Below are 24,919 nucleotides of genomic sequence, written 5' to 3' on the forward strand. Positions count from 1 at the left end.
TGTGTATTATTATTAATACCATCTTACATGTTATTAAGAAAAAAAAAAGATATACAGGCACTGAGGCATAGAGATCCACTGGAAAAGTTGAAACGGGTATGGGAGAAAATATGGGAGAGAGCAGATTGGAGGTGGGGATATCATGTGGGACTGCTGTTTTGGGGGGATGGGTGGGGGAAAAACGGGGAGAAAATTTGTAACTCAAAATCTGGCGGAAACGAATGATGTAAATCAGAAGTTAATAAAGCATTAAAAAAAAAAAAAGAATGCTTCAAAGTCCTGTATTCCCCTGAATGACCATATTTTTCCCTGAAACATGATACTCAGTTTTGCTGGGCAGGTGACTCTTGGTTGTAATCCCAGCTCCTTTGACCTCTGGAATATCATATTCCAGGCCCTTCGATCCCTCAGTGTAGAAGCTGCCAGATCCTGTGTTATCCTGATTGTATTTCCACAATATTCAAATTGGCTGCTTGTAATATTCTCTCCTTGATCTGGGAATTCTGGAACCTGGCTATAATATTCCTAGGAGTTTTTTTGGGGGGATCTTTTTCAGGAGGTGATCGGTGGATTCTTTCAACCTCTATTTTGCCCTCTGGTTCTAAAACATCAGGGCAGTTTTCTTTGAGAACTTCCTGGAGGATGATTTTTAAGTTCTTACTTTGATCATGGCTTTCAGGTAGTCCAATAATTTTTAAATTATCTCTCCTGGATCTATTTTCCAGGTTAGTGATTTTTCCCATGAGATATTTCACATTGCCTTCTATTCTTTCATTTGTTGATTCCTATTGTTATTGAGCTTGGGGTTAGACAGCCATCAGGAACTGGATGACCAGGTACACAAGCTGTGCTATACCCCTGTTCATTCAATATTTTCTAACTGTAGACAAGATAGAGAGATGCACACTAGATAACAAGAGAGAACCCACAGTGTAGCCATTAGTGATTCAACAAACTTGAAAGAATGTGTGTAAAGGAGTTGCACAATGGTGTTAACTATTTTATCAATAAATTAGATAAAAAGCTTAGAAGCCACGTTTATTAAATTCATAGATGATACCAAGTTAGGAACTGTAGGTAACAAACTGGATGAGAAAGTCAGAATCCAAAAAGTTTTTGACAAGATAAAATATTGGGTCATGTCTCATAGGAAAATATTTAATAGAAACTGTAAATTCTTATATTGGTGTTGAAAAAAAAATCTTCAAAATTACCTGATGTGGGAGACATGAGTGATTTGGCAGCAGTTTGTCTGAAATAGAACTGGGAGTCTTAGTAAGTGAATAAACTCAAAAGTATAAGGTGAACCTAAATTATGCTTAGACTATATTAAAAGAGGTACAGTGTCCTGAACAAGTTATACAATACTTTGCCCATGTCAGACCACATCTAGAGTACTGGGTTTGGGTCTGAGTAATAAGTTTGGCTTTTTGTAAAACGAAATGGATGGAGAATATCTAGAAGAAAACAAGATCTTAACTATCAGACAAATAAAGAGTGAGAAGCACCTCAGTATCATATCATGTGAGGAATAGTTGAAGGAACTGAGAATGCTCATCTTGGGAAGAATTACAGAGGATGAGAAAGTATAAGAAGGTTAGACTCTGCACACTGACTGAATCACAGAACTACTGAAGTTTGAAGTATTTAAGAGTAAAATGTTACATATAACCCTCAAATTTTAACAGAGAAATTAACCTAAATTCAAATAAACAAAATCTGGATTTGGCTTTACTGTACTGGTAGCTTAAGATGTGAGATGAAGACAATATGGCATTTTGCATTAATAGAAGATTACTTATTTTGGAGACCTGAAACTTGACACTGAGGGTGAAAGGAAACCTCAGGTCTGAAGAGGAGGATGTTAATGACATTCCACTAACTGAGCACCTCAGCAGTTGTTTTCATTAGCTCTGCCATCCCAATGAGCCAAGTGGTAGGCACAGTAGAAGTGACCACCATGGTAAATGACAAATCAGAAAGCTAGCAAAGCAGCATAGTAATATCTTGGAACTAAAGGCTTTTACTACTGTTAAAGTCAATGCCTGGCCAAAAACGCCATGATCACTGGTCTGAGGAATACTTGCTTCCCATCATCCTTTTGAATTAAATTTGGAAATGATTAATTTATAGAATTAATGAAGTCCTAGGGATCACAAAACTCTTAACACCATGAGTCTTATCCTATGTGTGTATGTATGTATGTGTATGCATATACATATACACATTCATACACACACACACATAATTTCTTTCTTCCCTGTTTCATCAATTCTATAAATCTGAAATTCCATTTTATCATTTGTGCTTCACTTTGATGCACTGGAAAAATTTAAAGTCAGAGAATGGACTCCAGTCTTGAAACCTACCAGTTGTGTGACCTTGGGCAAATCATTTAACCTTTTATGCACCTCAGTTTCTTCAGCTATAAAATCAGAGAGAAGTCATACAATGACTATCAGGGGATGATGACGATGATGGTGGTGGTAGTGATGATGATGATAATGGATTTACTGCCTGACCTGAAAAAGCTAATGCTAAATCTTATTACCTCCTTTTTTTTTTCCTAGGAAGTAGTTTATACAGTGGGAACTTGATTCAAAAGGTTTTAAGTCAATGTCACTTATATAACTTACAAAATTACAAAGTGAATACCTAAAACAATTATTTTCCGGACTCAATTTTTAGAGTTTAATTTAAGTGAATCTCACCAGAACTTACAATAGTACAAAACTGGCAGGAGGAAAATCGGGAAAGAACCTGTTTTTTTTGTTGTTTTTTACAGCAACTGGGGGGACTTTAAGAGTACTACAATCATTTTTTAAAATACGTAAGCATAAGTAGGCTTGGAAATACATAATTCAGTTAAGTCCAACAATTCAATAAATGTCGATGAATGAATTTTACATGAAGTGCAATGTGCTAGAAACAGGACATATAAAAGCAAACAAAAACAGACAATTTCCTACTGAAAGAGCCTACAATGGGGGGGGGTGTTAAGCAGAGAGGAAGAAGATAATATAGCATGTACAAAGATAAACAGATACACAGTAGACCAAGGAAAGTTCCATAAGAGAAAGTTAAGCTGAGTTTTTGAAAGTGAGATTCCTGAAAGGCAGAGAAAAGGTGTGTATACATTCCAGGTATGTGTGAGAAACTTAAGCAAATTAATAAAGGTGGGAGATAAAATGTTAACTTCAAGGAAAGACTGGTGTTTCCCTTTGGTTGGAACTTAGATTCTGTGAAAGAAAGTGACCGATCAATCATCAACAAGCATCTTTTAAAGGCTACTAAGGGTAGGGGATTCTGTTGGGTACTGGTGAGATAGAGAAAAAATGGAAATTGTTATTGTCGCTACCCTTGAGGAACCTCTTGGTGGGTGACTGCCAGAAAAATGTGTATACCTACCAATACATACAAAATAAGTACAAAATAAAGACAAAGTAATTGGGGAAGTATTGTCAACTGGGAGGTCAGAAAAGTTCTCATGTAGGAGATGGCCCTTGAACTGAGCTCTGAAGGAATTAGGGAATCCAAGAGGTAGAGGTATGGAGAAATACTTTCCAAACTTGAGGGGAAGCCTGGGAAAAAACACAGTCAGGATGAACAATGCAATGGGTGAGGAATAACAAAAAAGCTAATATGAGTATGGAAAGGCTGGAAAGTTAGAATGTCATCAGATTGTTGTGTAGAAGGCCATAAGTGCTAGGCTTTATACTTTAGCCCAGACGCAATAGCAAGGCACTAATAATTTTAGAACAGAAGAGTTATATTATCAGACGAGCAACTTCAGAGGTTCAGAGGCTGAAAGCAGAGAACCCAATTAAGAGAATACTGCAGTAGGCCAAGCAGCAGAAAATGAAAGCCCAAATTAGCATGGCTGTCATGTGAGTGGCACACAGGATTAACAAAATATAAATGGGAAAGAGTGGAGAAAATGAGCACTGTGGTCTTTTTCTCCCTTTTCTTTCTTCTTCTTCTTTTTTTTTTTTTTTTTGCCTTTTGGAGGGTAATTGGGTTAAGTAACTTGTCCAAGGTTATGCAGCTAGTTTTTTGTGTGTGTGTGGGTGTTAAGTGTCTGAGGCCAGAACAGAACTTGGGTCCTCCTGACTCTGGGGCTAGTGCTTTACTCACTGCGTCGCCTAGCCACCCTCCTTTTCTTTACCATAAAAGCTTAATAACATACCTAAGTAACAGTAGCATGGCACAATAAGAAATATACGGGACTCTGTATCAGGAAATCTATATGCTAGTGTTGAATCTGCCACTAATCTACTTTTATAATAATTTAAGCAACTCCATTAAATTCTCTGAGTCTCAGTATTCTCATTTGTTAAAATGAATAAGTTCAACTAGATATCTAAAATCTTTTCAGCTTTAAAATTGTATGAATCTAATCATACATAATAACAAGTATTAGGCTGTCTCAGAGTTCTTTGATCCTGATGTAACATTAATATAATAAGAATGATAGGATAATGTTTTCTTTGTCAATTTTATTAATTATATTTTTTGGCAATGCAGAAGTATGCGTTTTTTATACTAAACAAACAAGGCTTCCAAGAGATCTAATTTTTTTTTAAAGTTACTAAAATATTCACATCTGGGATGTCTCCTCTTCTATGCTCCCTGCTCCCAACCAGCTTACATGCATGGTTTAAGGATTAAAGTAAAAGATGGTGAGTTACAGTGGAAATAAAATCATAGCAAGAGTATACCACCATCCTTCAGAACAAGTGGAAAGTGTGATCAAAATATGATATAAAAACAACCCAAAATAGAACAATATATAAACTTCTTAGGTGAACCAGAATTACATGGAAAAGTATCCCTCATGTTTTTCACAGCTGATGAACAATTTTCCCATCAGTTTCTATAAAAACTTACTGGATCCAATAACAGCAAAATTTTAATTCATGAATGATCTCAATACTCCATTACTGTCAAAATATTTTATTAAAGATGCATGCAACTCTTTTAAGAAGAAAAAATAAACTTCACTCTAGGCATAATATAGAAGGCAACCCATCTGCTTAGAGATGTTAGTTAGCTGTTAGTAAATTATATCTGTGATCCTCAGTGAAACTACTTTTTAGAATAACTCACTACACTGATATTGACCAAAACCCTTTATCAAAAATGACAATGGGTACATTAGAGATCACCTCTCTCAAAAAGGCAATTAAAGTCAAATTAAATAAATCAATAGGTTCATTTTGAATTCTAGGTACCTAAGGATTGCATATTCTCAGAAAAATAACCTTACAATCTTTGCAGTCAGAGCTTCTTGCTCCTTTAATGTGATAATATTTGTAGTATCGTTCACTGTAGAAAGAAGGCAGCTATCTGAGAAATTTCTCATGCTATGATGGTCTTGGCAACAAAAGATTTTTCCAATATTTCTATGAAGAGATGTTTATTAAGGCCCCAAAGATGAATTATATGCATGTTATGGTTTTCAAAGTGTTTTCATTTTTTTTATTGTAGGATAAAGAGAAAGCAGAACTGCTTAGCTTCTATTTTACTTTTTCTTTCTCCTCCAAGTAGGCTCTTCAGCACAAGACAAGAATGGTTAATGGAGAACTGACACTCCAAGTTAAGTGAGGGTGGTAAATATATATTCTCAATGCACAGAAACCAGGAGGGGCAGATGAAGCACATGTTAAGGTAATAAAGGAAGTTTAGGTGTGAGTGTTGAATCACTTTTGGTAACCTTTAAAAAACTGGAAAATTATGCAGGATGGAAAAGATCTTGATGAAGTCAAGATGGGGAAACACTATCTTAGTTTTCAAAAAGGAGAAGAGTAGATTTCAAAGTAGAGTTCTGTGTACTTCACTTTGATTTCTGACACAATTCTAGAATACATTATAAGGAGTAGAAATGATTGCCACAGTTCAGCATAAATTCAATAAAAACAAATAATACCTGCATTTTTATGGTTTACCTGTAATGAAAAAGGGAATCCAATAGGTCTAAAGGAAGTTTGGCAAGCCTTCTGATAAAGACCCTCATGCTATACTTGTTGATGAGATAGTGAGATGTGGGTTGGCAGATAAAGTTGGCTGATTAAGAGACAAACCAAAATATGAAAATCAAAGAGTACTTATTAATGGATCTACATGAACTGAAAAAGAATCAGTCAATCAATAAGGCTTTATTAAGAACCTACTATACAAAACGCACCATGCTAGCCAGTAGGAATAAAAACATAAAGAACAAAATAATAGCAACTCTCAAGGAACACTTACATTCTTTCAGGGAAGACAACATGCACACACTTAAGTATACAGAGATAAATATAAAGAGGATATCTAAAAATGAAAGTTTGTTAGGGGAAATGACATTAATACTTAGAGGAATCAGGAAAGATTTTAAGTAGAAGGTAGTGCTTGGGCAGCATCTCGAAGAAAAAGAGAGATCCTACAAGGAAGAGGTGAAGATAGTACATTCTAGGCATGGAGGAATGACCAGGGAAAAGGCACTGAGATAGAAGATGCAGTGCTGTATATGGGGAATAGAGATCTTTAGTTAAGCTAGATCACTATGTATTGGGCTAGAAGATAGTTTGGATCCATGTTGTGAAAGCTAAATAAAAGAGTTTTCATTTTTTCTAAGAGGTGATAAGAAGTCACAACCAGACCTTGAGGAAAATCCTTTGGCAGCAGGGTAAAGGATGGACCAGAGTAAGGAAAATCTTGAGGTAGGGAGCCCAAGTAGGAGGCTGTTGCAATAATCTAGATAAGCAATGTAATGGCAAGCAAAGGAGTACTTCGCTCCTTGTTTCAGTTCTTCAAGTGTCTTTGAGCCCAGCCTGTGATTATATCAAGTCTGTTAGAAACAACCTGTGATGCCCACAGTGGGAAGAATTCACCATATAAAAGCAGGAGCACAAGCTGGGACCAAGCAGAACTGGGAGGAAGAATGGCTGTGGTGCTGGCACTTTGTTTGTGTTGATGTTACTCCGTCAGACTTGTCTGCTGACAGAGGATGTTTCTGCTATTTAAGAAGGCCTGGGACCTTACTGCTAGTTCAGAAGCCCTGAAACAGGACTTTCTTGTTGTCTGTTTACAGAAGTCCAAAAGGAGGGTTTTACTGATGTTTACAGAGGTCCTGGGACTTTAGTGATGATTTGTGTTGATTTCTCAGACAGAGACCCTGTCTGCTGCTCTGTGTTGATTTCACAAGCAGAAAGTGAATTGATGATAGTGCTGGCAATGTGTGTGAACACTGTTGTAACTCTGCTAAGCTTGATGTATGGAGCTGGACCAGGAGCTAGACCAGGAGCTGGGAGCAGCCTACCTATTAATCCAGGGACAATTGGGAAAATTCAGAGAAGAGCTGTGAGCTTGGAAGAAGAACCATGAAGTTTGGAGGCTGGCCTCTGAGTCAAGATGAAAGGACCTTTATTTAAGTACTTAGCACTAACTGACAAGATCATGATTTACTATGATCTAGGGGTGGAAGACCTTTGTATTTTATGTTTTGTACTCCTTAAAGATGATTGAGTTAAAGATAATTGGAAGCCAGTCTCCAATCAAGATGAAAGAAGACTTTAGATGGGTACTTTATATCAATTGATTCAAATTGTGACTTACTGAATATCTTTTGTTTAAGACTATGTGGCCACTTTAATAATAAGTTGTTAATGTTATGTCATTGTGAATGCTGTACTTTGATTTCTGTGAATGTTTTGCTTTAGTTTATTGCTGAATAGAGAGTTCACTATACTATGTGATCAGAAGCTTAAACCTATTCACAGCAGCAGTCCTCAGGAGAGCTGCTTGTGCTTGGCTTTACAGCAACTAAACTTAGGTGGTGGCTGTTTGAATAGATAGAAGGGATCAGATTTTATAGAGTTAGAAATGGCAAGATCTGGCATGTGACTGGATATGTGAAAGAGAATGAGGCATAAAGAATACCAAGGTTAGGAAACCTGGGGTATTGCTATAATGATGGTACATTTGACAGAAATATGGAGGTTTGGAAAAGAGATAGGTTTGGGGGTAAAGAGACTGAGTTCCATTTTCAACACACCAAAATGTAAGGGAGGCTAATGTTGGCTATACAGCTGTATGAATCATCTTCACAGAGATAATTCAACACACAGGAACTGATGAGAGCACTAAGAGAGAAAATAAAAGAGGTTCCAGGACCAAACTGTGGAGAACACTTGAAACAGTCACAACAGGAGATATATGATAAGCCAGCAAAGGAGATAGAGAAGGAGCAATCAGGCAAACAGTAGGAAAGCTGGGGAATTAGTCATGAAAATCCAGAGAAAAGAAAGGGTCCAGGAGGAAAAAGTGACCAACACTGTTAGTAGAGAGGTCAAGAACAGTATGGACTAAAAAAAAATGACAAAAAAAGGCCATCAGATTTGTCAATTAAGAAATCACTAGTAACTTTTTTTTTTAAGCAACTGGGGTTAAGTAACTTGCTCAAGGTTACATGGCCAGTTATTTTGTGTGGGTGTTAAGTATCTGAGGCTGGAACCGATCCCAGGTTTCCTGAGACCGGGGCCAGTGCTCTTACTCACTGCACCACCTGGCCACCCCAACTAGCAACTTTTTGGTAGCAGTTTCAAAGAAATTTCTACAACAGTGTTATTGGGTTTTGTCCTTGCCCTCAGACAGGTCAATATTTTTATCAATGACTTGAATGCAAGCACACAAAATAAGTTAATCAAATTGGAAGACCAGAGTTTCATAGAAATTCTGAAGTTCAAACACAGGGATAAGGAGAAACGTACAAAGGAAAAATGAATAAATAATAGACAAATGGTCAAATGATATAAACAAATAATTCTTAAAAGAAAGACTGCAAAGAATTTAACACCTGCTGCCAAATGACAAAAATAACCAAAAAAGGCAACAGTCAATGTTAGAGGGATAGCAGAAAGACAGGTACACTAATACATTGTTGGTGGAGATGAGGAATGGTACAACCATTTTGGAAAACAATTTGTTATTATGTAAATAAAATGACTAAAATGTCTACACATTTTGAACCAGAGACTCCATTACCAGGCTTACACCTCAAGAAGACAATAAATAAAAAGAAAATTCCCTATATCCTCCAAAACATTTATTGCAAGCACTTCTGTGGATAGTTAAGAATTGAAAACAAAGTAGATACCCACCGACTGGAGAATGGTTAAACAAATTGTACATGAATGTAATAGAATATTACTGTTTTGTAAGAAATGAGAGATGTGATGAATATAGAGAAACACAGAAAGATCTATATGAATTGATACATACTGAAGTAACTAGAGCCAAGAAAACAATAAATACAGAAACTACAAAAACATATATGAAATAACACACCAAAAAATATCAAAAATAAATGTATCAAAATTATAAAGATCAAGTGGGACTCAAGTGAAGAGATATGAGAAGACACTACCAACCAATTCTCTTTTTGTGGAGGTGCAGGTCCACAATTGTTACACATTATTACAGAGTTTTTGAATTTTAAATCAATTAGTTGTTGTGACTTTTGTTTTTCCTCTCTCTAAAAAATAATATTTGTCATATGAGATGGCTCTCAGGGAGTGGAAAGAAGAGAGATATGTCGGATATTAAATGGTGATAAAAGAAATGAACATTTATTTTTTAAAAAAGGTTTCATATGAGTAGTCCCCCAATCCCTGCCCTCACTTAAAAAATATTTTAAAAAGAACATGTGAGGTGAGACCAAAATGATCATAATTTCTATGAAAAAAAAATTGTATTGACTTCTAAGAAGTGTAACTGTCAAGAATTTCTGCCTCCAGAAAGAGAAAGTCCAGTAGTTCTTTTATTAAGGCATACTTGTGATAGAAAACCACAGAATACATGAGCTGAAAAGGGACAAATTAGATTGTCTAATTCAACTCCACCAAAAGGAAAACATGCCTTGTTTCAGGTCATACAACTAGTGACTGGCAATCAGGACTACAACCTAGGTCTCCTAATTCTAGGTTCAGTGATCATATGGTCAAAGGAAAACTAGCACTTGTGGTACAATTTACATATAAAGTGTGCTATGATTTCAAATAACCATGGCCAGATCTTAAATTATTCAGACTATGATCTGAGTTCAAATTTATCATCTATTTTCCAGGAATAACAATAATCAAAAAAACGCAGACCCCAGTATCATCATGCACAATCCTAGGTTGTTGTGTTACAGTGAAAGTGAAAGATATCAAACTAAAGGGACTAAGATTCATTTCAACCATTTAGAAAATGTGCGATCTACTTTATCTGGCTTTGTATCTAATAAGAGTTTAAGATACAAGAATATATAAAAATGTTACTACAAAAACACTAGCATTGATTATATACAAGTTATATGTAGATATGTACAAAATAAGCTATCATGCACGTGATTTTTTTTTAAAGCATTTACTGGTAGATATGCACAAGTTCTTTAAAAATTCTCTTGAAAATAACATAGAAAATTCAATTTGATAATAAGAAGTTACCATATCTGGCATTTCCATTCCAAATGAAGATTTAAATCTCTTGAAAAGGTCTCTTTTCCTCAGAGTATGGTTGACCAATGAGAGAAAAAATTTGGGTCAGGAACTATTTCTATATTATGTTTCACTGGTTGGTTATGTTGCCACTTTATATTCTCCTAGGGAGTCTGATGAACGGAGTTTGGAAATTTAAATCTGATTCTATCCCTCTCCATCTGGTTTGTGCTGCTGAATAATAGCTCAAGATAAACTTAATTGTTCCTTGCTAACTGGCTTCTAGACTAATTTGGAGAATATCTAAGCTTTACAAATGGAGACCTCTGTAATTGTTATATATTTTATGATATACTGGAAAAATAAGATGGGAATTTAACAGAAATTTGTCATTTAAGGAAGACTAAAAGTTGAAATTGGCAGGTCAAAAGGAATAAAAATTGAAGATTTTAAAATGGAGGGAAAAAGACTGGGAAGGGCAGATAGTCCTTATGTCCTACTTGACAGACATATATACAACTGCATGCCAGTCATGTTCACCTCATTATCCCGCCTACATGTCAAACTCAACACATCTCAAACTAAACTCAATACTGCTACCCAAATCTGCAGTTTCTAGCTAACTTCCTATAACCTACTAATTGTATCAACAACTTCTCTCTCAGACTGAAAACTGCAGATTTTAAAAAACTATTTTATCAATCTATTCCTCATATCTCATCAGCTGAATCTACCATGAAAACACCGTTTACTGTTCTCATCCATCCATTACCACATTTGCTATCCTAGTCAGTACAATAAATACACTTTCATATTCCCTTCATCCTATGCTCTAAAATGTATCATTTATCATTTTATAATTTTAAGATATACTTTTTTTTTTTTTAAGCAATTGGGGTTAAGTAACTTGCTCAAGGTTACACAGCCAGGTGTTTCTGGGTGGGTGCTAAGTGTCTGAGCCTGGATTCGATCCCCAGGTCAGTCCAACACTGGAGCCCGTGCTCTTACTCACTGTGCTACCTGGCTGCCCCTAAGATGTACTTTCTTTTTTTTTTTTTAAATAAGCAATTGGGGTTAAGTAACTTGCTCAAGGTTACACGGCCAGGTGTTTCTGGGTAGGTGCTGAGTATCTGAGCTTGGATTTGATCCAGGTCATCCCGACACTGGAGCCCGTGCTCTTATTCGTTGAGCCACCTGGCCGCCCCACCCTAAGATGTACTTTCAAACTTCCTTGGCTTTGTGAAAGCTGCCTGTTTCCTTTGTTCAGAGTGTCCTTACCTCTCATTTTTGCCTGTCAAATTTCAACACATCATTCCATGTAAACATCAAATACTACCTCTTTCACAAAGTATCCTTTTATTCAGCTTCCCTGCCTTTTCTCCATAATCCAAGAGCATTTTGCTTGCTTCTCTCCATAGGCATTGGTACATTCTACATGGTGTTATATCTTAACTAGACAGCTAGCCATCTCAAAACAGGGTCTGTACCTTGTTCATATCCATATATTTATATGGTTTTCAATGTTTTTAAAATTAAATGATCAATGCAAACAGTAGCATGGTATCTAGAATGGTGTCCACTCTAGCCTAAAGTAAATAGGTTGTAAAGATTTGAGTACAAACCAGATAGGATGGGATAGCTACACATCATATTTTACAAAGTTATTCTGTCACATGGACAAAAATTCATCATTTGACAAGAAGGTATTAACCAGATTATTACCTGGTTAAGCTGAGAAATTGAGAAAATTAAAACATTTCTGTGTAAAAAAGGGGGAAAATGGTCATTTACTGGAAACGCTGAGACAGAAAAAAGTATATTACTGTACCATAAGGAATAATGAACATGAAAAATTCAGAGAAACAAGGGAAGATGAGTATTGAATGATACAGAATGAAAAAAAGACTCAAAAGAACAATATACTACAACAACAAAAATAAAAATAAAGTCAGCATGGAGATGAAAAGTTATTTTATGATATCAAAGTTCTGTCCTGGGCTGTCTTGTCTCCCTCTCTTTACTTCATTTGGTGATCTCCTCAGTTTCCATGGATTTAATTACTACTCTATGCTGATGAATCTCAAATCCACCTTTTCTGACCTATTCTCTCTGTTAGCCTCCAATCTTGCATTTTGAGCTGCCTTTCAGACATCTCGAACTTCACAGATGTCCTGTAGACATTTTAAACTCAGTATGTCCTAACCAGAAGTCATTATCTTTTCCCCTAAACTCTCTCCCCACTGGTCCCCACCTTCATCATCATTGCAGTGGGCAACACCATCCTCCCTATTCCTCAAGCTCGGGTTTCTCCTAGATTTTTTACTACTTCTCACCATCCTGCCCCACCCCCAACTCCCTCCATATCCAGGCTACTTCCAAGACCTGTTGATTTTCCTTGTAAGACACCTCCTGAACATGTCTTCCTCCTCTGTTACTGCTGCCCCCTGGTGCAGGTCCTAATCATCTCATGCCAGGATTACTGCAACAGGCTGCTGCCGGGTCTGTCTGTCCCAAGTTCCTTCCTACTTTAGTCCAACATTTAGCCACTAAAGTGATTTTCCTGAAATGAAGGTCCTATCTTGTCACCACCCTACTAAATAAACTAAGTGGCTCACTAGTATCTCCAGGATCAAATATTAAATGCTCTGTTTGGCATTCCAAAGACTCCATAACCTAGCTGATTCCTGCCTTTCCAGTCTTCTTACCTCTTTACTCCCTGTAACACACTCTTCAATTCAGTGACAATGGCCTCCTGGCTGTTCCACAAACAATATGCTCCATCTTTTGACTCTGGGCATTCTTTCTTGCTGTCCCTCCTCCCCAGAACACTCCAATTACAGAACTCCCCAGCTTCCTTTAAATCCCAGCTGAAATCCTACCTTTTACAGGAAGCCTTCCTAACCGCCTCAATTCCAGTGCCTTCCCTCTATTAACTGTTTCCTATTTATCCTGTACGTCGTCTGTGCATATTGGTTGCATGTTGTCTCTTCCATCGGACTGCAAGCTCCTTGATGGCAGGAGCTGCCTTTTGTTTCTTTTTTGTATCCCTAGTACTTAGGACAGTGCCTGTCCAATAGTAGGAGTTGAATAAATATTTACTGATTTACTGATTGATATTCCTAATTTCAATTACAACTGATAAACTATTTTGTGAGGAATACACTCAACCAGGATACAGTTTGTATATTTGTTAGAAAGTAGACCGTGTCCAAATAAATTACACACTTAATTGTTTTCTCAACAATAAGCACTTGGTGAAATCACTGTGGATGAAAAAGAAGAATAATGTTGCAGGAAAAATGTATACTTTACATAAGCTTGAATCTCTTTCCCTTTAAGAAGGCAAGAAGGTCATTCTTAGGACTTGATTGGTCCCAAGAACCAGGGATATCAAAAACTCTCCTTCTAAAATTGGCGGTCTAGGGGTTGGCTTTATTCCCATTGCCATTCACGAATGAACTTATGCCTCAACAATGCTATTTCAGGGGTTAATGTAAAGAAGTAGTTTTCCAAATTAGCAATTAAAAATTACAGCAGTTTAAATTTTCTTGTAAGGGTATTTATTTCTTTTTTAACAATAATTTTAATTGATATCCTTTGTTTTTACATTGTTAAATTTCCAGAGGGTAGACAGGTTTCTACTGTTATGGAACTCAAGAGGTTAAATGAGAAGTTTAAAATAGTAACCTAATGAGTGATTAAAATGATGGTTAGTGAGGGTATGATCTAATGGGTAGCAAATCCTGAGCTTTAGCTTGCTACAGAGTTCACTGGCTTGAGGAGTTCATAGAAGATTTGCTTTTGCAAAGCCAGTTAAATCAGTGAGAAGCCCCAAATGGGAACTGTTTGGTTCTAAGTGGCTAAGAGGAGGAGTTCTGCATAGTCGGTCCCATAAAAATGAATTTCCTCTGCAACTAGTTCTCCAATAGTATAGGCAAGGAAGGAGGAAGTTAATTTTTTTTTTTCTTTTTGGAGGGGGGAAGGCAGGGCTATTGGGGTTAAGTGACTTGCTCAAGGTCACATGGCTAGTGAGTGTATCAAGTATCTGAGGCCAAATTTGAACTCAGGTCCTTCTGACTCCAGGGCCAGTGCTCTATTCACTACACTACCTAGCCGCCCCAAGAGGTTAAATTCTTTTTTTTTTGCTTTTTGGAGGGCAATTGGGGTTAAGTGACTTGCCCAAGATCACACATCTAGTTAGGACGTTAAATTCTTAAGAGTCAGTTTGGGTAAACTGGATCCATTCCATCTTCCACACAATCTCTCCTCTATCCTATGCCTAGTTTGTTTTATAGGCAAGTAGGTCCCTTGTTGTGTTTGTTGTCGTTCTGCTGTTGTTGTGTTTGTCCATTTTTGAAGAGGATGATGGCATCAGGGAAATGATGACATGACTTGCAGGTGACTCTGATTTGAGTGAGGAAGATATGCAAGGTCACCAGCCTCACTTTCCCCTCCAGAACCATCTGGATCGAGCCCCACCTGAGTCGCTTTAAGCTCTAGCTCTAGGTGTCCCTGCGCATGTGATCACACAAGCTTGGAAAGACTAATTCAAGAAATTCAATTGTTGAAATGTGAGCAGGAAATTAGATGTCCAAGCAAACAGAAGCATGGGGATGAAAGGAAGATACATCATGCACTGGGAAAATTTAATTCATGAAATTCATCTGTGGCAAAAATGGCTGCCCTCAGAAACAGAATCTGGGAATACAGGATGAGCTTATCATGTACAATATATGAGGCTAAGCAAAAAGTGATGATAACCTCTTCCAATGAGGAGTTCTGGGTATGATTCTTGAAACATAATGTTGGAAAGAAGGAAATAAGACTACTAAAAGGGCTTAGGTGAAGGTAGATGGCAGACACCCCATTTGGGTCACAATTATAGTGGTTGATCAGAGCAAATTTCTCATAGGAATGGATATTATGAATTATTGGGTGTCAGTATCTATATGGACAATAACAGTAACTTATGCTTGTTACTGTGTGTAGAACCAAATCTTAACTTGTCTGAACCACCACCATGTAAAATTTATAGTAAATAATATTTCCAATTTGGGGGAGATAAAGAAGATTGTAGTATTTTGTTATGCTAATTCCCTTTATGATATCATGTGTCCAAGGAAGAAGGCAAATATGATGCTTGGAATCATTTAGTAGGTTATTAAAAGCTCAACAAAGCTAATATTTACAACCCCTTCCAATCCTGTTATCATGATAAAACAGGTAGCCCAGGCCCCAGCTTAGCAGTTTTGTGCTACTGAACTCACTAATGACTTTTTCCTTATTCCAGTGGCTGACACATTTAGGAGTAGTTTGTTTTTAAATAGGAAGGGGAGCTCATCATACCTTCCTTCCTCAGAGTTACTTGAATTTTCCTTCATAATGCCAGTTTGGTATACAGAGACCTGAAATAGGCCTCATTTTCTGAGGACACTTATGTCTGCCACTACTTTAATGTTATAATGTTGACTGGGCTGAACGAGACCACAAGTGCAGAGGTCAGAGATCAGATGATAGCTAATATGAAGGATAAAGGTAGGAAGTTGAAACTAAAAAATGTAGGGTCCAAGAATGAATGAAAATAAAAGCAATTATTAAGAGTTTACTATGTGTCAAGCACTGTGCTTGCAATACAAAGACAAAAGCAAAGACAAGGAACTTCCATTCAACTTGGGGATCAATACAAACAGCAGAGTTGTGGCTAGGGAGGGGAATTGAAAATCATAGGAATGGTAAATGCAGTCATAGGAGAACACACTGACACAGTTCAAACCAGAGAAATGGCATAATTGATTTGATCTAGCTCTTTATTCCAGAACTGGAGAAGGTGAAGGGGGAAAAGGGTTACAGTTGTTTTGGCAAGGTGGCTGGGAAGGATGTGAGGAGATGGTTCAAGAAAGGAAGAGCAAAGTGAATTAGGCTGGGGTTTTCCTGAAAGGGTGGTTCAGAAGAGGCAGGCACAAGTCAGGACAACAATGCCCATGGCAGATGAAAGGGCTAATTTTTGTGGACATCAAAGCGCTGGCAAGGTTCAGTATGTCATGATAACTGGATTAGAGAAATAGAAAAGCAAGTTCTAGATGAGGTTGAAACCATGGCTGACACAGGAAATGAGGTAAAACGTTGCTTTGATCCATAGTTAATTCTATGTCATTGGTAATTCTTATACAGATAGATGGAGATGTGGAGACGGAGATGTGGATACAGAGATGTGGAGATAGTTGTTGAAGAAACTTCTACATGGGATGGAACTAAGACTAGATCACTCCTAAGGTTCCTTACAACAAGGTTCTATAATAACTACATTTAACACCATGCATCTATATCAGCTTAGAGAAAGGAAAATGTCATCTTCTGCAGCATTTAAAAGAATTTTCCAAGACTGTCACCCAGATTTCTAAAAAATTGATAAGGAAAACAGGAAGGGAAAGTTAAGAGTAACAGACTACAAAGAATCTGGTCTACTTCCCAATAGCAATATTATGATGCAAACTTGAGAAACACAAAGATTCATACACTTACAGAATAGTAATATGAAATGGCTACCATTTTCAAGAAGTTAAGCCTGTTGTTAAAATACAAGTCAACATTACTTACTTTGGGATTTGATTCAATAAACCTTTCCAGCTTCCCATATAGAATGAAATCAAATATGTCAAGTTGAGAAGGATACGAATTTGTGTAAAAATAAGAGTTGTTAGTTTTAGAGGAGGAAATGAAATAATCATCAAAGTACAATCATCTTAAAATTAGAAGAAAAAAATTAAGCCATGAAGGGATAAATTGTGCTGTATAGAGACACTGATATTGAAGTATAGAATACTGAAGTGGGAAGACAACATATCTTTTTTTTGTTTTTCTTTTTTTTGGAGGGGGGAAGGCAGGGCAATTGGGGTTAAGTGACTTGCTCAAGGTCACACGGCTAATAAGTATTAAGTGTCTGAGGCCAAATTTGAGCTCAGGTCCTCCTGACTCCAGAGATGGTGCTCTATTCACTGTGCCACCTAGCCTCTCCAGAGACAACATCAACAAAGTCAGATGCCTTAGCTTTTTAAGAGATAATAACAATAGCAACATTTATACAATAGTATTTTCATGCTTACGAAGTGTTTTTATAAATAGCTAATCATTCTTAATTCAAATATATGAAGTAAAAAGAATAAACTCTTCAAAATCTTGTATTTTCTCCAAAAAAAATTTCCAAGCACTATAGTGCTGGATCAAACACATATAGTTTTTTTCAGTCAATCAGTATTTATGTTCTTATATATGTGGATATATGTACACACAAATATATATGCCAATATTCTTAGCTCACTTTACCTTGAAAAGTAAAAATCTTGCAGTCTGAAACCTGATTGACATGAACATAAATATATGTGAAAGAAAAAAATATACAAATACAAAAATACAATATACACATTATAATGACCACAGGAAGATTTTTAATAAATTTACCTTCTTCAAGAATAGGTCGCAAGATAACAAATGGGATCTCTTGCAAAGGTTCCATGTACTTGTGTCCAGAACTAATAATCTTTATCTGAGGTAAACACAGAACAAGGATTCCTGGCATGCTGGTTTGTCCATGGTACCAACTTCTTACTGTTCCAGGAATGTCACCAGATACAATTGTACTTGGGGAAGGCAGGCTGTCATTTGGGATGAAAACACAACAGGATTGTACTTCAAGCTGGAAAACAAAAATGTTTCACAGATTAGGACTCAGACTAAAGTGTTTTTTTTTAATACACTTATGATACCTTCACTAGAATAAACATGCAACACTACCAAAGAAATCTTAAGTCTTTATAAGTCACATTTACTGGGTAAAAAAAAAATACTATGTGAAAAGGTGCTGTTTCTGTCTATAAACTTGATCAAAAGGGCATAGCCACATAAGCTGAAAATATATCTGCCTTTCCACAGCTCTTTCCAAGAAACATGATTGAGTTAGAAAATGTGCTGGCAAAAAAGGTGAGAAAATCCTCCTTCTTTTGCAGTTCATTAGCTTTTGTTAGCACCAGCTAAGGCCTTAGAGATGACTAGCATTTTATACGCTGTTACTTTCTGAAAAGATTTATTTCAATGTGAATTATTCCTTTCCTTTGTAGTTTACAGACTAAAATATAAGGGGAAAAGGTCCAAGCTCAAACTCTAGCCAGTCTGAAATGAGTAAATCTTTTAGCTACATACTGATATGCTCACTACAAAACAGATATTTTATATATGTATATATATATATATATAAATATCTGAGTGGGAATTTTTGTATACACACACACAAACACAAATAGCAATGAAGGAAGCAATAAATAAAGATTTATGTCTTTTGTCACCCTTCATACTGGGAACTATGATATGAATTCAAGTGAAATTTATTCCCCTTCATCATCTACACAATACAGTTACTAAATCTACTATGGAAAATTTCTGATAATTTTGCCAGACCCTTGGAGACTTTAAGCAAGGCTGACTAAGCCCAAACCAAGGACTGAACTCATCATGACTTCTTAATTCGGAGGCGATGTAGACGTCTGTTAGTCTTAGTTGGCTCTTGCAAGTAATACTCTGCACCTGGATATCAAATAGCCTCAACAGCTTGCACACTTGAATGCTTTGTTAAGAAAGTACAAAATATGTTTCTTAGTTTCTTCTAAATGTTTTGGACATTCGATGTTATTTAAGGATGTGATAAAAACAAAATTGGTTCACTGCTTTATAACTCAACAATGTCTGATAAATCCTCAAATATTCTGGGAATCCATATCAGTAATGGGACCATATTTTCTGAAAGATAACTAAACACAAAATACCGGGATACTCCTCCCCTTGGGGCAGATATATTCCCTCATGAGAGCAATAATGATATGTAATAGGGTTGGAATTCCTTGATACCATAAATAATTTGCCAGCCTGGAAAATAAAGCACAGATATTCATCTTTACTTCAACATTTCTGAGCAGTTTTGCTTAGACAAACTGACATGAATTCACTGAAGAAAAATCTAAGTAGAATTTTGCAAAAATAAATACATTGTTACATGAAGTCTGGGTTTGTTTCTTATTCTAGTGCTATTTGAGTTAGAAGATGAAATTAATTATGTATTTGATAAGTGGTTTATTGATCCAAGATCCCAGAATGTACTCTATTTATACTGCAAAAGAAATGACTTTGTCTTATTACAGACATGTCACATTTAGATTTTTAAACACGGTTAAAATTATACAAATTTTAAAATGTACACAAAGGACATTTTCTCAATCAATAATAGTTGGCACTAAGGACCACTAATAATAATAATAATGATAATAATGCTGACGTTATCACTTTTATCAAAAAAGTTTATTCAAAAAAAATATATATATGTACACACACATTAAGTAAACCCTGTATACATCACATAGCTACTAACATCCTAATTTCTGCAAGTAAAAGAAGACCTCCACCTAGTTTATAGGGTGCAAAGGACAATAGTAGTAACTGATTACATACAAGTCCATTGTTCCAGGAACATCCTAACTAAACTCAAACCAGTTCAAGTGCTGCAGTGATGAATTTTTAAAGCACGGAAACTAACATAGGCCATTTACTAGGTAACAGAGGGATACAACCTATGCTTGTGGAAGGATTAGTCCCAGGAATGAAATTAAAACTCCCTGAATTACTAAAACACATACCTGCAGGTATTTTGTTGATTACAGAAAAATGCCAGAATCAAAATTGCATAAAATACACAATAATCACATCCAGGATGTTCATATTTCATCAATTTAAAAATAAACTACTAAATCTACTCAAACTGTGTAAAACATGCAGAATCCATAGTTCAAAAGAGATATCATACAATTTTAAAACTTCAATAGACGAAATATAATAGTTAATGTTTATATAGTGATTTAAGGCATGCAAAGAGCTTTATGTATATATTAAATACAAGCTAATTTGTGCACTTTCTTTAATTAACCGAATCTCAATTAAGCAGTTTAAAGAATAATAAAAAAAATCTAATTGTATAGTTGACTAGTTATTAAATAAAAGCTGATATAAGTGAGAACCTGAGCAGAAGTATGAATAAAGAGCTGGCCTTGGAGCCAGGAAGACCTGGACTCAAATATTGACTCTGATACATACATATTGGCCGTATGACCCTGGGCTAGCAACCAACCTAAGTTCTCAGTGCTCTTAGGCAACCTTTGTTGGCAGTCGCAGTTTCCTTAACCAGAAGTTCCTTATATCAGTGAAACAAACAGTTCTAATCTCTATTCATATCACTGCTAGAATTTTAGATATAATATACAGCATATTTTAAAAGTCAGTTGCCTAAGAAATACTTAGTTCACTGGAATGAATTACTTGAATGTGTAGGAAATAGCAAATATAAATGACAACTGAATAGATTTTAAAAAGGAATATAATAGATTCCTTCATTGATGGGCAAAGAATCTCTATATACATAATCCAAATAGTTCAAAGTCATTATTAGGTTACATTAATAACCTATATTAAAGCTATCATATAAATCTTTTTACACTTTTTAAATAACTGCTAAACTGTATGTCTAAAATTGTGGTTTAATGTAAAATGTTGAGTGATTTATGTAACTGAATATAAATCTACAGCAGTAAATCTTGCATTAATGTAAGGATCTGACAATCCAAGGGAAAGAAAATGAAGTAATCTGCCAGTAAGAAGTCCTCAAGCCGGGGGTCAGATCCTGTTCATGGAAACCATCTGGTTGGGACCCTCTGAGCCACACCAAACACAAATGATCTTTTAAAAAAATATCCTATTCATTAATGCATCACAGCTGCACTGAGTGTTACTTCATTTTTCCATGGCAACATCCTTTCTGTTTCAAGGATCTTATTTCAGTTTTGGTAGCAACGTGTTCTTTTGCCAATATTGAACACATTCATGTGTTAAAGAGAAGGAATTATTACAAATTCTTGAAATAGAATCACCTCCTATTTTGATTCCTATTATGTCAAGGGCTACACATGTGAAGTATCATCTACTTATGATGAACCAATGAAGTAAGCATTATTTTGTCATCTAATTTTAAAAAGTGAATTAGAGAGATTGAATTTATTCTGAGTTCTCACTAATTTATGTACAATCTAAAAGATGAGTCCCACTTCATTATTTCCCCTACCCCTATACTGTACTAAACCTTTTACCCCCTCCCCATCCCTCATTCAGAGCTAAGTAAAATGAAAAATAAAGTAATATCTTGCTGACATTTTCTTCTAATTCAAACCATCCACATCTTCAACACAATAGACTTTGAAGAGGTGGCAGCTTTGTGTAGAAGGCAAAGAGGTTTCACAGATGCAGGTCACAGTGAATTACTTTCAGAGTTATAAGAGAGCATCAGGGAGTTTTCTTGAAGCTGATAATTGGTGAAGTAGGCATTCCTGCAAGAAATGCAAGGCAGTTCTTGGGTGTTTGTGACAAAACATAAAAACAATTTCTGTATGAAGGATGAAAGGTCAATATTTCATTTTCCCAGAGGAAGGAATCCAATCAATATGTATATCAATGGGGAATTGTTTGGGTACTTCAAGCAGAGGCAGTGTTTCAGAACTTTGAATGAGGATTCCCAAATAGTGTTATGTTGCCTCCTCAGGAAACCTCTATTTAGGAAACTGAAAAGGTGATAGAAAAAAGAGAAAATAGAAGCAACTGACTCTAGCTTGTTTCCAAATAGTAAAACTAAAGACATGCTAAAGCCCCATGCTGACTGCCATGGAGTGATTCAGCATTCAGGGAACTGTGGATAATAACATGGCATAGCTCTGAGTCCATGAGAGACCCTGAACAGGAAGTAGAGGAGAGAGGTGAGGAATAAAAGAAGGGAGGGGTGGCAGTGAGTGTATGTTAGGGAAAGGGAATTTGAACTTAATGGGAATTAATTATATATGTATCAACTATCTCACCTGTTTTGGGGAAAACATTTTCTTGACTTCTTGATACTTATGATATTGTTAAACTAAATACCCTCTACCTCCAGGACATAATTGCTTCTCTGGGTTTTTGTGATATTGCTCTCTCTTGATTCTCCTTATTTCTCAATATCATTTGCTGGATCATCATACATGTTCCACCTTCTATACATGGTTGCTCCCCAAGGCTCTCTAGACCCTCTCAATGATCTCAAGAGCTTCCATGAGCTTCACTATCACATCTTAGAAGATGAATCCAAAATATAACTAACTATCCAACCCTCTCAAGATATGATCTTGTGTCACCAAATGCCCCTTGGATGTCTCCACTTGGATGTCCCATCAACATCTTAAATTCAACATGTACAAAACAAAATTCATTTTCTTCACTATCTAAACCTAGCTTTCTTTCAGACTTAGCTATTCATGTTAAGGACACTGCAATTCTTTCAGAACTCTGAAGACATTCTTAACTCTTCATTCTCCCTCACCCATGTGTCAAATATTGTTGATTCTCCCTCCAAAACTCTTTTTACATTCATCCCTTTCTTGCCATCACAGAGTCTCTATTCTAGTTGAACCCCTCATCAATTTTGGGGCTACAACAGTATCCTAACTATTCTCAGAGTTTATGGCTTCTCTTCTCTCTAACTCATCCTCTACCCAGTTGTCAAATAGTCTTCCTAATGCATTAGGTCTAACTAAATAATTCCCTTACTTGAGAAAATTCAGTAATTCACCATTGCCTGAAGGATGAAATACAAACTTCTCAGGGTACCATTTACAGCCCTTCACTATTTCCAAGCTATCTTTCTAGTTTTATTGTCTCTTTCACATCTAATACTTGTCATCAAATTGATCTACTTGTTTTTCCCCAAATTTAGCATTCCATCTACTCCCTTTAAGTTTTTGTAGAGGCTGCCTCACGCCTTCCTTCCAGGTGCCTTGTAGAATCCCTCGTTTCCTCCAAAGCTCAGCTCATGTGCCACCTTCTAAAGAAACCTGTTCTGATCTCCCTCGTTAATAGTGCTTTCTCCCCTCACTCCTTCCCCCTCAAATTATGACTCAGATGCTTACCTGTTTATATATCATATCTTCATAGCAGAACATGAACGCCTTGGGTAAAGAGGTTACTTTTCAATTTATTCTTGGTGCCCAGTACAATGCCCATAAACATGTCCTGAATGAGTGCTGGTTAGACTGAATTTGTGAAACCTTAAGAGCATTCATTATGAGTTATTAGAGGTGTAAAGAAAAAAGTAACAGACTTGAAATCAGGAAGTTACTTAAACTCTGTGAATATGAGTTTTCTCATTTGAAATGAATAATGAAATCAATGATGAAATCATTAATATTTAATTAATAGTAATATTTTTCATTCCCCAATTGATAAATGGTCAAAAGATATGAACAGGCAGTTTTCAGAAGAAATCAAAGTCATGTATAGTCATGAGAGAAAATGCTCTAAATGACAAATACTGAAAGGGATGTCAGGAAATTCAGGCACTAATGCACTGTTGGTGGAATTGTGAACTGATCCAATCATTCTGGAGAGCAATTTGGAACAATGCTCAAAGGGCTATAAAATGTGCAAACACCTTCGACCCAGCAATAACACTACTAGGTCTGTGCCCCAAGGAATTCAAAGAAAAAGGAAAAGGACCTATATGTACAAAAAATTTTATAGCAGTTCTTTTGGTGATGGCAAAGAATTGGAAATTGAGGGGACACCCATCAATTGGGGAATATCTGAACAAGTTATAGTATATCATTGTAATGGAATAATATAGTGCTATAAGAAATAATGAGCAAGATGCTTTCAGAAAAACCTGGAGAGATGTACATGAACTGATGCAAAGTGAAATGAGCAGAATCAGAACATTATAGATGGTAATAGCAATATTATACAATGATCAGCTGTGATCAGCTATTTTCAGTAATACAATGATCAAAGAGACAATTCCAAAGGACTTAGGAAGAAAAATGCTATCCATCTCTAGAAAAATAACTGAAGTTTGAATGCAGATTGAAACAAACTTTTTAAACTTTCTTTAGTATTCTTGTTCTTTTTGGTCTGCATTTTCTTTTGCCACATGGCTAATATGGAAATGTTTTGGATGACTGTACAAATATAAACTATATCAACTGCTTATCTTTTTGAGGAGTGGGGAAGGGAGAGAGAATTTAGAACTCAAATTAAAAAAAAAATGCTAAAAAACTTTGTTTACATGTTATTAAGAAAAAATAAAATAGGAAAAAAGTACACTTCCTACCTCACAGGGTAAGTGTGAAAAGAAAGCATTTTGTAAACCTAAAACACTAAATAAATTTGAATTGTGATTATTTGTGATTTACGCAGTAAACTGCTATATTAATTTCCCTCTACCACAGGCTTTTCTCAGTTGGATTCAATGACCTCCAAGGGCTCTCCTAAAACTATGATCCTAGAGATTCACTTTTACCTCCTTCCTTAACTGACCCCTTATTCCAAATATTTCTGTTTTTGTTAAAGGC

At 36.1% G+C, this 24,919-nt stretch overlaps 1 protein-coding gene across 8 annotated transcripts in view; it reads right to left on the reverse strand.

The window, feature by feature from the left end:
* Positions 1-24,919, reverse strand: part of VPS13B (vacuolar protein sorting 13 homolog B) — a 1,080,499-nt gene that overhangs the window by 560,160 nt on the left and 495,420 nt on the right. For all 8 annotated transcript variants that reach the window (XM_069081095.1, XM_069081089.1, XM_069081092.1 and 5 more), the window contains one exon: positions 17,919-18,153. In XM_069081095.1, the coding sequence (XP_068937196.1) occupies positions 17,919-18,153 (235 nt within the window). The remainder of the gene's footprint in view (positions 1-17,918; positions 18,154-24,919) is intronic.

This window comes from Petaurus breviceps, unplaced genomic scaffold, assembly GCF_028583685.1.
Source record: "Petaurus breviceps papuanus isolate PSGF00001 unplaced genomic scaffold, PetGlider_PUasm1.0 98, whole genome shotgun sequence".
NCBI classification, from domain to species: domain Eukaryota; kingdom Metazoa; phylum Chordata; class Mammalia; order Diprotodontia; family Petauridae; genus Petaurus; species Petaurus breviceps.